This window comes from Rana temporaria, chromosome 3 (assembly GCF_905171775.1).
Source record: "Rana temporaria chromosome 3, aRanTem1.1, whole genome shotgun sequence".
In the NCBI taxonomy this organism is placed as follows: domain Eukaryota; kingdom Metazoa; phylum Chordata; class Amphibia; order Anura; family Ranidae; genus Rana; species Rana temporaria.
In genome coordinates this window covers 570,598-588,367 of record NC_053491.1, presented here as the reverse complement: position 1 = coordinate 588,367, position 17,770 = coordinate 570,598, and the positions used below count along the sequence as shown (strand labels likewise).

The following is a 17,770-nucleotide window of genomic DNA, read 5'->3' as shown; positions in this document are numbered from 1 at the left end:
CCTCCCCTGAAGATTCTTCCTCGTCTGCTCCGCAGAGTGGAGGCCGAAGGGATTTCGACAATTCTAATTGCTCCAGATTGGGCTCATTGTCCCTGGTACACCCACCTGGTGGCAGATGTTCCTTGGCGCCTGCCACTGCGAGAGGATCTTCTGTCGCAAGGTCCCATTTTTCATCCTGCTTTACAGTCATTGGCTTTAACGGCATGGCTATTGAAAGCCAGGTGCTGAGGGATCGAGGCCTGTCGGAGTCGGTGATCTCTACCATGCTACGAGCACGGAAGTCTACTTCACGGAAGATTTACCATCGTACGTGGAAGGCTTACATCTCTGTGTGTGAGGAGATGAATTGGCACCCCCGTGCATACGTGATCTCCCGGATTCTGCTGTTCTTACAGCGTGGAGTGGATCAGGCTCTCTTCTTAAGTACAATTAAGGGTCAGATTTCGGCCTTGGCTGTTTTCTTTCAGAGACCCTTGGCGGCGCACTCTCTGGTGCGTACGTTTGTGCAGGGGGTTCGACATGTGGCCCCTCCTGTACGTCCTCCACTGCCTCCGTGGGACTTGAATTTAGTCCTCTCGGTGCTTCAGAAGCCCCCGTTTGAGAACATTAGGGAGATTCCCTTACTGACTCTGTCCCAGAAGGTGGTTTTTCTGGTGGCAATTACATCGGTCAGACGGGTTTCTGAATTAGCCGCCTTGTCTTGCAAGGCTCCTTATTTGGTCATCCACAGGGATAAGGTGGTGCTGCGTCCGCAGCCATGATTCCTTCCTAAGGTTGTTTTGGCCTTTCACATTGAGGACATTGTTCTTCCATCCTTGTGTCCTCGGCCGGCGAATCCCAAAGAGGCTGCGTTGCATTCCTTGGACGTGGTTCGGGCCCTACGGGTGTACCTGTCTGCTACGGCTCAGTTTTGGAAGTCGGTGGCTGGTCCTAAGAAGGGTCTGGCGGTCTCGTCGGTCCACCATTTCTAGGTGAATCAGACAGGTCGTGCTTCAGGCCTATGCCCTAAAGGGGCGGGTGCCCCCCTTTCAAGTCAGGGCGCATTCGACCAGGGCGATCGGTGCCTCTTGGGCTTTCCGCCATCAAGCGTCTGTTTTACAGGTGTGTAAGGCGGCGACCTGGTCGTCAGTCCACACCTTCTCAAAGTTTTACAAGGTGGATGTGAATGCATCTTCGGATGCTTCCTTTGGCCGCAAGGTGTTACAGGCGGCAGTTTAAGGTTGAAGTTCCTCCATTGAGGAACTCTGGTTTGTTTGGGGTGAAGCCTGGTTTGCTGTGCCTGGGGACGTACCTAAGGTCAATTGCTGCTTTGTCTGTCCATGAACGGAAGAGAAAATAGGATTTTTGTACTCACCGTAAAATCCATTTCTCTGAGTTCATGGATGGACACAGCACCCACACCTCCTTTGTTTGTACTGCTTGTTTACGAACTGAGGCTGCAGAAATGAGAATGGGGGATGTACCCGGGGGATCCGCCCCCTGGGAGGTACTATGCTGTGTGGAGTGTTTAACACTTAAAGCGGGAGTTCACCCATTTATTTATTTTTAGACCTTTTCCCCTTAGATTCCTGCTCGTTTTGTCTAGGGGAATCGGCTAGTTGTTTTAAATTTGATCTGTACTTACCCGTTTACGAGATGCATCTTCTCTGTCGGCTTCCGGGTATGGGTCTTCGGGAGCGGGCGTTCCTTCTTGATTGACATGTTTCCGAGAGGCTTCCGACGGTCGCATCCATCGCGTCACTAGTAGCCGAAAGAAGCCGAACGTCGGTGCGGCTCTATACTGCGCCTGCGCACCGACGTTCGGCTTCTTTCGGAAAATCGTGACGCGATGGATGCGACCGTCGGAAGCCTCTCGGAAGACTGTCAATCAAAATAGGAACGCCCAGTCCCGCAGCCCATACCCGGAAGCGACGGAGAAGATGCATCTCGTAAACCGTAAGTACGGATCATATTTTAAAACAACTAGCCGATTCCCCTAGACAAAACGAGCGTGAAGCTAAGGGGAAAATGTGTTCTCCATGGGTGAACCTCCGCTTTAACATGCTGTTTTTCTGCCTAGTCAATCTCCTAGAAGGAGGATAATACCCTAAGGTCAAGATGCTGCTGTGTCCGTCCATGAACTCAGAGAAATGGATTTTACGGTGAGTACAAAAATCCTATTGTTGGAAATTCCGACAACAATTGTCCAATTATCCGGTTTTCCGACAAAACCCTTCCTTCTATCACACAATCCCCGTTGGAAAATCCAATCCCGCCGGGTACAAGTCATAACACTTGTACAAAGTCAGGGAGTTTGTAGGATTAACCAATTATACCAAATAGGTGCTAATGATCATCAATTTGTATATGTTTGAAATGGTTATTAACCCCTTTAGCCCGAAACCTATTTTTCAAACTTGTTTACAAGTTAAAATATTTATTTATTTTTGCTAGAAAATTATAGAACCCCCAAATATTATATTTATTTTTTTCTAACACCCTAGAGAATAAAATGGCGGTCATGGCAATACTTTTTGTCACGCCGTATTTGTGCAGCGGTCTTGCAAGCGCACTTTTTTAATTGATACATAAGACAACAGTAATAGTTGACAACAGTTGATACCCAACATGTCACGCCCGCTTGTGGAATGGCGACAAACTTTTGCCCTTAAAAATCTCCATATGCAATGTTTAATAAATTCTACTGGTTGCGTGTTTAGGGTTACAGAGAAGAAAAAGGAAAAGGAATGCGGGTTCATTATGTTCGGAATAATAATAATCCTGCGCACTCAGGGACCTCGGCTGTGGAATGCGCTACCAACCACCATCCGACTGGAGTCGGACCACTTGGCCTTCAGGAGAAAGTTTAAAACCCATCTCTTCTGAGGTCAAGGGGGGACCCATGGAATGGATACAGCGCCCAGAGGCGATTCAGTTCGCATGTGTTGCGCTTTACAAGTTTCTCACTCACTCTCTTGTATCGGAAGTCCTTTAGTTCTCTGTTTAGTATTTTCAGGACTGTATAACGCTTTGTCACTTCGTTTTTTGCATGATTGCGTCTCTATTTTTTGGATGTTTCTTTATTGTACAATTTTTTTCATCACAGCTGATTTCTTCTTTTTTTTTCTATTTTAAAGCCAGCCGTGTGCTAATCCGAGTTGGGATTCTAGATTATCTGCACCTCTATTTTCTCAGCTGCCAGGGCCGTATATGCCTGGGCCTCAGTACAGCTTCCAGCAGATGGGCCGAGGGCCCCCTGGGTGAGTGATCAATGGGCGGAGGGCCCCCTGGGTGAGTGATCAATGGGCGGAGGGCTCCCTGGGTGAGTGATCAATGGGCGGAGTGCCCCCTGGGTGAGGTGATCAATGGGCGGAGTGCCCCCTGGGTGAGGTGATCAATGGGCGGAGTGCCCCCTGGGTGAGTGATCAATGGGCGGAGGGCCCCCTGGGTGAGTGATCAATGGGCGGAGGGCTCCCTGGGTGAGTGATCAATGGGCGGAGTGCCCCCTGGGTGAGGTGATCAATGGGCGGAGTGCCCCCTGGGTGAGTGATCAATGGGCGGAGGGCTCCCTGGGTGAGTGATCAATGGGCGGAGGGCTCCCTGGGTGAGTGATCAATGGGCGGAGGGCCCCCTGGGTGAGTGATCAATGGGCGGAGGGCTCCCTGGGTGAGTGATCAATGGGCGGAGGGCTCCCTGGGTGAGTGATCAATGGGCGGAGTGCCCCCTGGGTGAGTGATCAATGGGCGGGGGGCCCCAGTGAGGGTCCTATTCCCCCAATGGCCCCAGTGAGGGTCCTGTGCCCCTCCCCCCCATGGCCCCTTACTGAGGGTGTTGCGGTTCTATCATTTGTTCATGACTATTAAGACTGTCTGTGAATTGTAATGGGCTTATTTTTGTTGGACATTCGTTTGGAATAAATTGTGTTTTATATAATTTTCCTAAAATTATAAAGCAATACTTCAAAACAAAAATAAGTAAAGCAGAATGGTGGAGAATGAAAATGTGATTGCTGATGAAATTGACCATTATGTAATATTAAAACTTTCCACAAGAGGGAGTGTTATCCACTCTTTCTGCAATAAGACTTCCCCTCCCCCTGCTGGTTGGAATGTGTAGGGCCGTTTTTGCAGGAACATTGGTAATGGATGCTTATCCCCAGTGATGTAATTATGCATGCGTGATGATGTCATCATGCAAATGACGCAGGCGTGTGCAATGACATCAAAACATGGTGGCCGTCGTTCTGCACATGTAGCTTGTATACCACACACAGCATATCGCTCTTTGTAACCCCGGATGAAGCCTTTTTTTAGGTGAAACATGTTTTTTTCTTTTGACAGAAGGTATTTTCTTTAATATTTGGTTTATTTATCGGCAATCGGCTATAGTGTGAGGAGGAGGATCACCCGTAGGTGGCTGTCCTCTCTACTCATCTGATATGAGGATCTACACGCCGCTGCTGGGAAACGTTCCTCTAGTATACAGGGGTCCATTGAGATAGAAGCACCCTGGCAGAGCACATCATGGTGACTTCAGTGGCGGGGGGTCATTGTAGTCTCTCAGCCGTGAGGAGGAGGATCACCCGTAGGTGGCTGTCTTCTCTACTCATCTGATATGAGGATCTACACGCCGCTGCTGGGAAACGTTCCTCTAGTATACAGGGGTCCATTGAGATAGAAGCACCCTGGCAGAGCACATCATGGTGACTTCAGTGGCGGGGGGTCATTGTAGTCTCTCAGCCGTATTCCTGACATCTTATACAGAGTGACCCCCCCTCTTCATCATTTAATATGAATTATTACTTTGTCCCATCTGCAGGTATCCCTTCATCAATCACCGTCCAAGAATTCCTCCACCGGGCTTTCCACATCCTCCTCTCCCCGGACATCGCATCCCACAGACAGACCTCAGGTATTCTGTTCTTCTTCTGCCACTCGAAGGCCAAGCTGTTTTTAGTGTTGGATGGAGTGGAGAGGACCCCCCCGGGAGGGGGATTCATCCTCTCTGCCCTGATCATTGGAAGTCACCAGAACAGGAATAGAGGGGGGAAGTCTTTCAGGGGGGACACCTAGGGATTCCTTCACTGTGGAGATGTTCTGTTTTATGTGACAGGAAGTGAGGAAAATCTCCCCAATGGGACACAGAAGGCATAAAATCAGACGGGTTATAACCCTCCCTTTATCCAGAATGTAAACAAAGCTTTGCTTATTAATACATTACTATTATTATACAGGATGTATGTGGTGCCGGCAGTTTGCGCAGCGCTTTGCACTTGAGGGTAGAGAGTACAATTACAATACACTTTGATACATGAGGAATCAGAGGGCCCTGATCCTGAGAGCTTACAATCTAGGAGGGAGGGTCAAGAAATACAAGAGGTAATGTAGATTTGTTAGGTGGGGGAGGCTTCTCTGAAGAGAGAGTCCAACAGATTGGGGCAGAGCATTCCAGAGGATGGGAGAGGCTCTGGAGAAGTCCTGGAGGTGAGCATGGGGTGTGGTGATGAGGGGGAGAGAGCAGGAGGTCTTGGGAGGAACAAAGAACGATTAGACGAGAGATGATCGGGGAGAGGATTAGAAGCTTTGTGATTGGTTAGGAAGAGGCGTATCTTGGAGAGGTTGAGGATGTGGGGAGAGTTCAGAGTCCCGGATAACACCTTGGGATGGGTTGATATCAGGGGAGGAAATGTCATGAGCTCGGCTGAGTCTGAGGAAGTGATGTGACGTCCGGGATGATATGTCTGTTAGTTGGTGATGCAGGAGGAGACCAACGGAGTGAGTTGGGGGTGGAGAGGAGATTTGGGTGTTGCCGGTGTAGGGATGATATTGAAAGCCATAGGAAAGGGGGAACCAATACAATGAGATGCATAAGGGGGGGGGGCACCCCCATTCCTAATCTGGATAAAAAATAGAAGGGTTGGGACTTTAAAGGAGCCAGTTATCAGAATTGTAAAGAATGATTGACGTGTTTATAACCTGGCCAATGAAGACCCAGAAGAAGAAGTAGGAGGTACATGGAGGATACAATCCGGTGCAAGATGAAATCTAAATACATAGAAAATGGTATATACATGGGCAATGCAGGTAGGTGTGGGAGGGTCACCATAGTAGATGGAAATGAAATATGGTAGTGTCAGGTATAGGATGAGTGGAGGCTGCATCCTATGAAGTGCGACGCGTTTTGTCATTAAATCCGACTCCTCGGGAATGTGTGTGTGTGTGTGTGTGTGTGTATATATATATGAGAGAGAGAGAGTGGTGATAAAAGGAAAAGGTATCTGTAATGGTCTAGATGTAATTCAAAAGACTTGCATCCCATTAGAGGTTCAACCTAAGAGGTACTGGTGTGGGAGGGTCGCCATATGTGCGTCTCCCGGGAGTTATTGGGATCTGCAGGAACCCCGGGCCACACACACGAGCATCCCCAACAAACAGTGAAGGTCATTGTGATGTAGTAAAAATGGTGCCAATAATTGGCTACAAAGGGGTGACACTGCTTTAGAATAGAGGTGTAGGCAAACCAGTATCAATGGGGGGGGACATGAAACCCAGAGAGTAGGGTGATTGGACACAATAGAATATGGTGAAGTAAAGAGTGGAACATGAAAGGCGAGGACCTAAAGAAATTGGAATATTATACAGGATTTATATGACGCCAACAGTTTGCGCATCGCTTTACATGAGGGAAGACAGTACAGTCACAATACAATTCAATACAAAAGGGATCAGAGGGCCCTGATCCTGAGAGCTTACAATCTAGAATGGTGGAACAAAGGGTAGTAGCTGTGGGGGTGGACAGAAATGAAAATCCAGTTGTTGGGTGGGGGGGGCTTCTCTAGGAATAGAGTGGTGGGTGTGCAGCCATATCTCCAGGTTACCTTGTGATAGCAGAGCAAAGGGTAGAGAAAAGGAGAGGTCCAAGATAAGAACCTGGGGGCCCCACAGAGGAATGGAGGGGAGGAAGTAGAGCTGTGATACTGAAGGAGCCGTGGGATAAGTAGGATGAGATCCAGTCACTCCGACCAAAGGAGTGGAGTTATTTGAGGAGGGGGGGGGGGTGCACTGTATCAAAGGCAGCAGACAGGTTCAGGAGAAGGAGCTGAATTGTGTCTGTTGGTTTTCACCATTAGTAGGTCTTTGGTGAGATTAACCACTTAAGCCCTGGAAGATTTGCCCCCTTAAAGTGGTTGTAAACCCTTACAGACCCCTTTAACCTACAGGTAGGCCTAGATTAAGGCTCATCTGTAGGTGCATCTAATATCTCCTAAACCTACACAGTTTAGGAGATCGAGTATTTGCAGAAAAGACTGCACCGATGTCTACGGCGCATGCCCGGGAGTGACGTCATCGCGGCTCCGGCCAATCACAGTGCTGGAGCCGCGATACCCAGAAGTCACTCGGTTATCATGGCAGCGGCGGAGGAGAGGAACGAGAGTCGCTTGGGGGGCTATGCATACTAGCTCATTATGCCTTTCTCTTGCAGTTTTTTTTTTAAAGAAATCTTTTAGAGGGTTTACTTCCTCTTTAACCACTTAAGCCCCGGACCAAAATGCAGCCCAGGCCAGTTTTTGCGATTCGGCACTGCGTCGCTTTAACAGACAATTGCGCGGTCGTGCGACATGGCTCCCAAACAAAATTGAAGTCCTTTCTCCCCACAAATAGAGCTTTCTTTTGGTGGTATTTGATCACCTCTGCGGTTTTTATTTTTTGCGCTATAAACAAAAATAGAGCGACAATTTTGAAAAAAATTCAAATTTTTTTACTTTTTGCAATAATAAATATCCCCCAAAAACATATTTACATTTTTTTTCCTCAGTTTAGGCCGATACGTATTCTTCTACCTATTTTTGGTAAAAAAAAATCGCAATGCGTTTATCGATTGGTTTGCGCAAAATGTATAGCGTTTACAAAATAGGGGATAGTTTTATTGCATTTTTATTATTTTTTGTTTTTTTACTACCAATGGCGGCGATCAGCGATTTTTTTTCGTGACTGCGACATTATGGCGGACACTTTTGACACATTTTTGGGACCATTGTCATTTTCACAGCAAAAAATGCATTTAAATTGCACTGATTACTGTGAAAATGACAGTTGCAGTTTAGGAGTTAACCACAGGGGGCGCTGAAGGAGTTAGTGTTCACTTAGTGTGTGTTTACAACTGTAGGGGGGTGTGGCTGTAGGTCTGACGTCATCGATCTAGTCTCCCTTCATAAAAGGGATAACTCGATCGATGCGCCGCCACAGTGAAGCACGGGGAAGCCGTGTTTACATACGGCTCTCCCCGTTCTTCAGCTCCGGGGAGCGATCGCGATGGGGCGGCTAGAAACGAATAGCCGCGCCCTCGTCCCGGAACGCTCCCCGCGGGTTTCCGACCACCGCATGTACCGGGGGGGGGGGGGTGGGTCCCGATCGGTCCCCCGACCCGCAGAAAGGCAGGGACGTACATGTACGCCCATCTGCCTGTCCGTGCCATTCTGTGGACGTACATATACATGCGGCGGTCGTTAAGTGGTTAATAACCAGGCCATCTTTTGTGATACAGCACTGTGTCTCTTAAACTGACAATTGCGCGGTCGTGCGAGGTTGTACAAAAACAAATCTGATATAATTTTTTTCCAACAAATAGATCTTTCTTTTGTTTGTATTTGACATCCTCTGCGATACGTATTCTACATGTTTTTGGTAAAAAAAATTGCAATAAGCGTTTATTGATTTATTTGCGCAAAATAGGGGATAGATTTTTTTGACATTTTTATTCTTCATTTTTTTTTTACTAGTAGTTTTTTTTTTTTTTTTTTTATCAAGACTGCGGCTGACAGATCAGGCACTTTTGACACTTTTTTTTTGGGGACCATTGACATTTATACAGCGATCGGAGCTAAAAAGAGCCACTGATTACTGTATAAATGTGACTGGCAGGGAAGGGATTAACACTAGGGGCGATCAAGGGGTTAAATGTGTGTCCTAGGTAATGTTTCTAATTGTGGGGGATGGGACTGCCTGGGGGAGGAGACCGATTGTTGTTCCTAAGCATTAGGAACACCCCTGACATAACGGGGATATGCTATTTACATTGACGGACCTCCGTTCTGTCTCGGTGTGGAGCGATCGCCGGTGCTCGGCGGGCATCTAGTGGTCATAAAACGGCCGACGTGCATCTACGACTCCTCACCCGGGGAGACAACCTGCTGCAGTATAACTAACTGAGGCGGCTGGTTGGGAAGCAGTTAAGAAGTTTCCGTGTTGAGGGTGAAATCCGGACTGAAGGGGATCAAGAAGTTTGTTCTTTAGATGGTCGCTCAGTTGGTGGTAGACCCGTCTTTTTCAAGGAGTTTGGAGGGGAAGAGTAAGGAGATGGGCGTAGGTTGTGAGGTAGAGGGCGTAGCATTGAGTCCGAGGGAGCGGGGTCCATGGGACGGGGATCCAGAGGGCGGGATCCATGGGACGGGGCGGGGTCCAGAGGGTGGGATCCATGGGACGGGGCGGGATCCATGGGACGGGGTCCAGAGGGCGGGATCCATGGGACGGGGCGGGGTCCAGAGGGCGGGATCCATGGGACGGGGTCCAGAGGGCAGGATCCATGGGATGGGGCGGGATCCATGGGACGGGGATCCAGAGGGCGGGATCCATGGGACGGGGATCCAGAGGGCGGGATCCATGGGACGGGGATCCAGAGGGCGGGATCCATGGGACGGGGATCCAGAGGGCGGGATCCATGGGACGGGGATCCATGGGACGGGGATCCAGAGGGCGGGATCCATGGGACGGGGTCCAGAGGGCGGGATCCATGAGACGGGGTCCAGAGGGCGGGATCCATGGGACGGGGATCCAGAGGGCGGGATCCATGGGACGGGGCGGGATCCACGGGACGGGGATCCAGAGGGCGGGATCCACGGGACGGGGATCCAGAGGGCGGGATCCACGGGACGGGGATCCAGAGGGCGGGATCCACGGGACGGGGATCCAGAGGGCGGGATCCACGGGACGGGGTCCAGAGGGCGGGATCCACGGGACGGGGTCCAGAGGGCGGGATCCATGGGACGGGGTCCAGAGGGCGGGATCCATGGGACGGGGCGGGATCCATGGGACGGGGATCCAGAGGGCGGGATCCATGGGACGGGGATCCAGAGGGCGGGATCCATGGGACGGGGATCCAGAGGGCGGGATCCATGGAACGGGGATCCAGAGGGCGGGATCCATGGGACGGGGATCCAGAGGGCGGGATCCATGGGACGGGGATCCAGAGGGCGGGATCCATGGGACGGGGATCCAGAGGGCGGGATCCATGGGACGGGGATCCAGAGGGCGGGATCCATGGGACGGGGATCCAGAGGGCGGGATCCATGGGACGGGGCGGGATCCATGGGACGGGGATCCACAGGGCGGGATCCATGGGACGGGACGGGATCCATGGGACGGGGATCCAGAGGGCGGGATCCATGGGACGGGGTCCAGAGGGCGGGATCCATGGGACAGGGCGGGATCCATGGGACGGGGTCCAGAGGGCGGGATCCATGGGACGGGGCGGGGTCCAGAGGGCAGGATCCATGGGATGGGGCGGGATCCATGGGACGGGGATCCAGAGGGCGGGATCGATGGGACGGGGCGGGATCCATGGGACGGGGATCCAGAGGGCGGGATCCATGGGACGGGGCGGGATCCATGGGACGGGGATCCAGAGGGCGGGATCCATGGGACGGGGCGGGATCCATGGGACGGGGATCCAGAGGGCGGGATCCATGGGACGGGGCGGGATCCATGGGACGGGGATCCAGAGGGCGGGATCCATGGGACGGGGCGGGATCCATGGGACGGGGATCCAGAGGGCGGGATCCATGGGACGGGGGGTTAGGTGGGCGGTAGAAAAAAGTTTTACGACCTTGTTAATACTGGCAGGCTGAATGGGGGAAGCAATGATTGTACCTCTGGACATGAGGGAGGTTTCTGCGCATTGGAGATCTTCTCACAAATTGTATCGATCTTATTTTTGAAGTGATTGGCGATCTCCTGGGCAGGGAGTGAATTAGAGGATGAGGTAAAGGTAGAGAAGAGTTGATGGGAAGGTGTTGATGAGAGAGATGGAATAGGTCTATTTGGTAGTGTGGCGGCAGGAATAGTATTTTAGAGCCCTTTCACACTGGAAACGCCTATAGCGGAGCGTTAAAATAGCGGTAAAACACGTGTCCATTGCGTACCCCTTGCGTGTCCATTGCGTACCCCTTGCGTGTCCATTGCGTACCCCTTGCGTGTCCATTGCGTACTTACCGTATATACTCGAGTATAAGCCTACGGTGAGAATGCAGCAGCCACTGTAAGTGGAAAAAGAGGGTCAGCAATGCCCATTTGCAGCCTCACTGTGCCCATTGCTTGTGATTTCACAACTAAGGCCCTGTGCAGCTCCTCCCCTGTATACACACATTTATTGTTGTTAAGACCATGTGACTTAATGCAGTGTGAAGAGCAATCATGATGTTCAATATGTAATAAATATCAGACTACTTTTTATCATGGAAGTAGTTTCAGTAGTAAAATATAATTGCTTCGAAGGGTTACTGCACTTTGTTTTTCCAGTGGGAATAAAAAGCCTGCTTGCAATTCTAAGCCGATCATCTATGATTGTTTAGTAATGTTTTCTAATTGGTTAAAGCAGAGCTGACTGAGGCTGTATGTCTTCTAATTGACACTGTACCTTGTTTGATAATTGTGCCAATCTGCATACCTGCATTAGCCACCGGCGGGCGTCCAGTGTAAACAATCCGCCCTGCCCCCTCGTCCTGTTTCCTGATAGGTGGAACACTCTGTTCCCAGCAGAGCCTGTGTTCAGTGTCCCGCCTATCACGGATTTCTTACACTGGACGCCCGCCGTCTGCCTGCAGGTCACGGGCTGAGCAGGTACACAGACTCGAGTATAAGCCGAGGGGGTGAAACGCGTGGCTTATACTCTCGTATATACGGTATTATGGGTCCATTGCTTCAGGTCAAGAGATGAGGCTCAACCAAGAAGTTTAGGAGTAGTATTGGCATTATAGAGTTCCCACATGAGACAAATATGTGTTATATATACAGTACAGACCAAAAGTTTGGACACCTTCTCATTCAAAGAGTTTTCTTTATTTTCATGACTATGACAATTGTAGAGTCACACTGAAGGCATGAAAACTATGAAGTAACACATGTGGAATTATACAGAACAATAAAGTGTGACAACTGAAAATCTATTTCATATTCTAGGTTCTCCCACCTTTTGCAGCAGACACATCTCTAGAACTGGTAAGAGGAGACGGTGTGAATCCGGCCTTCATGGTACAATATCTGCTAGGAAATTACTGCTAAAGAAAGGCAACAAGCAGAAGGGACTTGTTTGGGGTAAAGAACACAAGGGATGGACATTAGACCCGTGGAAATCTGTGCTTTGGTCTGATGAGTCCAAACTTGAGATCTTTGGTTCCAACCCCCGTGTCTTTGTGCGACGCAGAAAAGGTGAACGGATGGACTCTACAGTTGTATTCAAAATGATTCACCCCCCCACTGAAATTGATTGTTTTGGCCAGTTTGACATTGATTTTGATCATTCAGTCATCCTGCTTACAATGAAATCAAAGAGGCACGTGTAGGTCAGACAAATATAACATTTATAATGAAATAGCCACAAATGTATTTTCTGTGCTCGCATCATTATCAGTTTTATCCAACCCCCAAGTGACATTCAATCTTAGTACTTAGTACAACATCCTTTTACAGTTAGAACAGCTTTTAAACGTGAAGCATAGCTTGACACAAGTGTGTTGCAGCGATCTACGAGTATCTTCGCCCATTCGGGCAAAAGCCTCCAGTTCAGTCACATTCTTAGGCTTGCGCACTGCGACTGCTTTCTTTAAGTCCCACCAGAGGTTCTCAATCGGATTTAAGTCTGGTGACTGCGATGGCCACTCCAAAATGTTCCAGCCCTTAATCTGCAACCATGCTCTAGTGGACTTGGAGGTATGCTTGGGATCATTGTCCTGATGAAAGGTCCAACGTCTCCCAAGCCTCAGGTTTGTGACGGACTGCATCACATTGTCATCCAATATCTCCTGGTACTGAAGAGAATTCATGGTACCTTGCACACGCTGAAGCTTCCCTGTACCTGCAGAAGCAAAACAGCCCCAAAGCATGATTGACCCCCCGCCATGCTTCACAGTAGGCAAGGTGTTCTTTTCATCATAGGCCTTGTTCTTCCTCCTCCAAACATAGCGTTGATCCATGGGCCCAAACAGTTTCATCAGTCCACAGAACACAATCTCAAAACTTCTGTGGTTTGTCCACATGACTTTTGCATACTGCAGTCCACTCTTCTTATTCTTTGGAGACAGCAAGGGGGTGCGCCTGGGAGTTCTGGCATGGAGGCCTTCATTACGCAGTGTGCGCCGTATTGTCTGAGCAGAAACTTCAGTACCCACATCTGACAAATCTTTTCTCAATTCCTCAGCATTCACACGGGGACTTTTCTCCACTCTACGCTTCAGGTAGCGCACAGCAGTCAAAGTCAGCATCTTCTTTCTGCCACGACCAGGTAGCGTTTCAACAGTGCCCTTTGCCTTGAATTTGTGAATGATGCTTCCTATGGTGTCTCTTGGTATGTTTAACATCTTTGCAATCTTCTTATAGCCATTGCCCTTCCTGTGAAGAGTAATCACCTCTTCTCTTGTCTTCTCTTGACTTCACCATGTTTGTAACCACACCAGTAAATGTCTAGAAGGAGCTGAGTATCACAGTCATTTTAAAGCTGCCTGATTGGTGCTTATTAGGCTTTATTTCTGCTCCCTGACATCCACAGGTGTTTTCAATACCTGATTGAATACACTTCAATGAACCTCTGTTCTTCAGAGTGGTAGTCTTTAAGGGGTTGAATAATTGTGTAAATGAAGAATTCACAAAATACACATTTACTTCTGTATTACAAAACCAATTGATGTCATTTTAGTTGCATATGGTTCTTTAAGAAGTCCTTCTAGGATTTCATTCTGAATACAATTACAAATGTACACTAAATTCCCTAAAACCCTTTACAACATTGGGGGGTGAATAATTTTGAACACAACTGTACATGCCTGGTTCCCACCGTGAAGCATGGAGGAGGAGGTGTGATGGTGTGGGGATGCTTTGCTGGTGACACTGTTGGGGATTTATTCAAAATTGAAGGCATACGGGAGCTGCGGTGGCTCAACGAGATTGGCACTGTGCTGACAAGCCATTCACCTCTGCAGCTAGGGGTTCGGATCCCGATCTCGGCTACATGTGAATTGAGTTTGGTGGTCTCAGCCCGGCTCCCGCTGGGTGTGCTATGCGAGGTAAGCCTGCGCTTAGTACGCCCACCCCCCCTCCCACAAAAACCACCACACTTACATGCACTCGAAATTGGGTTAACATGCACGCACTTTGACCACGCGGTCTCTAAAAAGAGAGGCGAAGGACTAACGGGGCTGGTTGAGCGGGCGAGATCCTCTCACTCCCTTATAGGGAGTCCCTCTGCCCCGTTGGGCTTCAAAGCGGAGCAGGTAGGGCGGGCTGTGTGGGAGGACCCCCTCACACACCCACCATTGCCACCCGGGGCATGGAGAAAGGTGGCAGATTGCCTCTGGGGGAGGCCTGCCTACTCCCAACTCCTGCAGTCCGGCTCCTCTCTCCAGTACACACACAAAATACACTTTAAAAAATAAATAAAAAGAATTGAAGGCATACTGAACCAGCATGGCTACCACAGCATCTTGCAGCGGCATGCTATTCCATCCGGTTTGCGTTTAGTTGGACCATCATTTATTTTTCTTGTACAAAGAGTTTTATTGAAAAAAAACACATCAACAAACAAAAAAGAATACAAAAGAAAAAAAGCAGTGGAGGACACACCATAAGCTTATCATATATCAGAAAAGATAGTCCGTAGATCAATCCAGCTCCTAGGGATCCGAAAGCGAATCCAGAAGGCCGGCAATAGAATGTCCTCAACTCAAGTGGCCTGCTAGATTGACCTAATGCTGGCTTAGGTAACACACCGGGGTAAATGTAGAACTTAAAAGCACAGTTGTTACACGATACACAACCATACAAAAAAATAAAAATAAATGAAATAACAAAAATAAAATTCAAGCAGGCACATAGCAGAGGATATCAGTATTCCAAATTGTAAAATAAATAATGCATCCTGTGTCCAAGGCCAACAGGACCAGGCCTGAGGGCCCAAGCCACAAAGAAAGGGAGGATGAAAAGAAAGAAAGCAATGAAGAGAAAGAGGAAAAGAAGACCATTTATTTTTCAACAGGACAATGACCCCAAACACACCTCCAGGCGGGGGAAGGGCTATTTGACCAAGAAGGAGAGTGATGGGGTGCTGCGCCAGGTGACTACCTCTTGAAGCTCATCAAGAGAATGCCAAGAGTGTGTCAAGCAGTAATCAAAGCAAAAGGTGGCGACTTTGAAGAACCTAGAATATGAAATATATTTTCAGTTCTTTCACACTTTTCTGTTCTGTATAATTCCTCATGTGTTACTTCATAGTTTTCATGCCTTCAGTGTGACTCTACAATTTCCATAGTCATGAAAATAAAGAAAACTCTTTGAATGAGAAGGGGTGTCCAAACTTTTGGTCTGTACTGTATATATAATATTATATTTCTCTACTGTATTGATATATAAAATCCAGCGTGTTAAAAATGTGTCCTATCGTCTATCAAATCTAAACTCATCAATTATTTGTAGGTTTTCATTGTAAAAAGATAAAAATTCTAAACATTTCCTGTAATTTCTCACCGATTTTTTTCTCTTGCATATTACGAGAATGATTTTGGAAAGTTGAATAATTGATACATTTGGTAGCTGAACCAGTTGCTCTGTTTTCATATTCTCGTGTGTCGTTAACTTCTTTCATTTCTGTGATGTTATAGAGGAGGACCACAAAGACACCGACACCATCCCAAGAGATACTTCGCTCAGCAGCCGGATGATAGGCCTGTGAATGGTGCTCCTGGGTGGCACCCGACTCCTCCAAACTATGGCGACAGTATTGATAGTCGGGGTTCAGGCCCTCAGGGGCGTAATGGGCCTTACAGCAGATGGCCAGGGCAAGGCCACCGAGGAAGCCACGGAGAACAGTGACAATAACAACTGATACTAGAAGATTGCTTGGGGCCACACCTGTTTACTCTTTTATTGTATTGATTTTATTATTTTACGTATATTGTATTTTTAAATGAATTTGACGACTGGAAATGACCAAATAAACAGAGATAACGGTCAGATGCTTTAATGGTTGTAAAGTGGTAATCCATTGAAGGTAGACTTGTTAGGCAATAATTCTGTTCCGTCTACCACACGATCGTTTTATGGGACGGATTATCTGTTCTCGCGGAGGGATCTTTTAGGCGTGGAGACCGCCATCTTTCTATACACCTAATTCTACATCTGACACTTCAGAGACGAGGGCAGTGCTATAGCTGTATATAGGAATGGGAGGTATGCGGGGCCCTCGGTGTATCCATGTCGTCTGTTCATTGCGTTGTTTGATTGGCCTTTTATAAAGCAGTACTCCTTGTATATACATTTTCTGCAACAAATCAAATCTTTGCTCTGACTACAATGTATCAATTCATCACAAATGAATGCGAGTGTCGCAGGTTCCTGCTCTGTGAGCATCTTTACTGCCTTAATAAATGACGTGGTTCAGCTCCTCACTCCATTGGTTTTTATGAGGCTTGGGACTCTGGGGTGGGCTGGATACGTAACCTGGCTCAGGCCTGTCTGGAAGAAGAAATCGCTCTGACATGCATGCTGTCGTTATAGGGAGAGCGAGAGTTTTGGTGATGTCATTATTCAGGATATTTTATTTGAATATTAGTTCAGCTCATAGCCCTAAGCCGCATACATTGTGGGTGAGGGGTAAATGTCATTCTGAGCTCATCTGATAACTTTCTGCCACGGTAATGCCTTCGCATTGAGTATCTGAGTTCTGTAGCTTCATTCTGAGACATGTGAAAGGAGACTGCAGTCCTACACATAGTTTTTTGTGACTTTTATATCTCCTTTGACTTGCCGACAGCGAGAAGAGATCTGCCGCAGATCAGACAATGAAATGACATTCCCTTTCCTCCAACCCTTGGATAATGTCAGCTGCACACAATGACGGTTCCTGTCTGAGCCAAAATCACACCATTCACTACCTCAATGACCCGTGCCGATCTCTAGAATAGAACATGCCAGACTTTTCTAGCTGTTACCCTTGGGGAGATTTCCCCTTATGTCCTGTCCCATTGATCACTATATTTATGAGAGGAAATCTCCCTAAATAAGGAAATTGTGCAGGTGAAATTACTGCTTGTCCTGGGGGGGGGGGGTGAGACAGCGAGGATTCCAAGTCTTTCTCTATTGCAAAGACCCCTCCATGTCCATTGATATCAGAAGTTTGGCCTCTTGTCTGATGCAATGAAGCTCCATTCCTGGAATCCCATTGAATTCAGCGATTGATGAGGCTACATTGGGAAGTCCTGAGGGGTCTATGAGGGAAGTCCTGAGGGGTCTATGAGGGAAGTCCTGAGGGGTCTATGAGGGGGGAGTCCCGAGGGGTCTATGAGGGGGGAGTCCCGAGGGGTCTATGAGGGGAGCCCCGAGGGGTCTATGAGGGGAGTCCCGAGGGGTCTATGAGGGGAGTCCCGAGGGGTCTATGAGGGGAGTCCCGAGGGGTCTATGAGGGGAGTCCCGAGGGGTCTATGAGGGGAGTCCCGAGGGGTCTATGAGGGAAGTCCCGAGGGGTCTATGAG

General features: G+C 48.5%; 1 protein-coding gene across 3 annotated transcripts in view; it reads left to right on the top strand.

The window, feature by feature from the left end:
• DUSP11 (dual specificity phosphatase 11) overlaps positions 1–16,687 on the top strand; it is a gene marked incomplete at its 5' end in the record, with an annotated part of 42,730 nt that extends 26,043 nt beyond the window's left edge. For 2 of the 3 annotated variants that reach the window (XM_040342177.1, XM_040342176.1), the window contains 2 exon segments: positions 4,798–4,890; positions 15,902–16,687. In XM_040342177.1, the coding sequence (XP_040198111.1) occupies positions 4,798–4,890; positions 15,902–16,112 (304 nt within the window). 3 annotated transcript variants of the gene reach the window in all.
• Between the last annotated feature and the right edge of the window lie 1,083 nt (positions 16,688–17,770).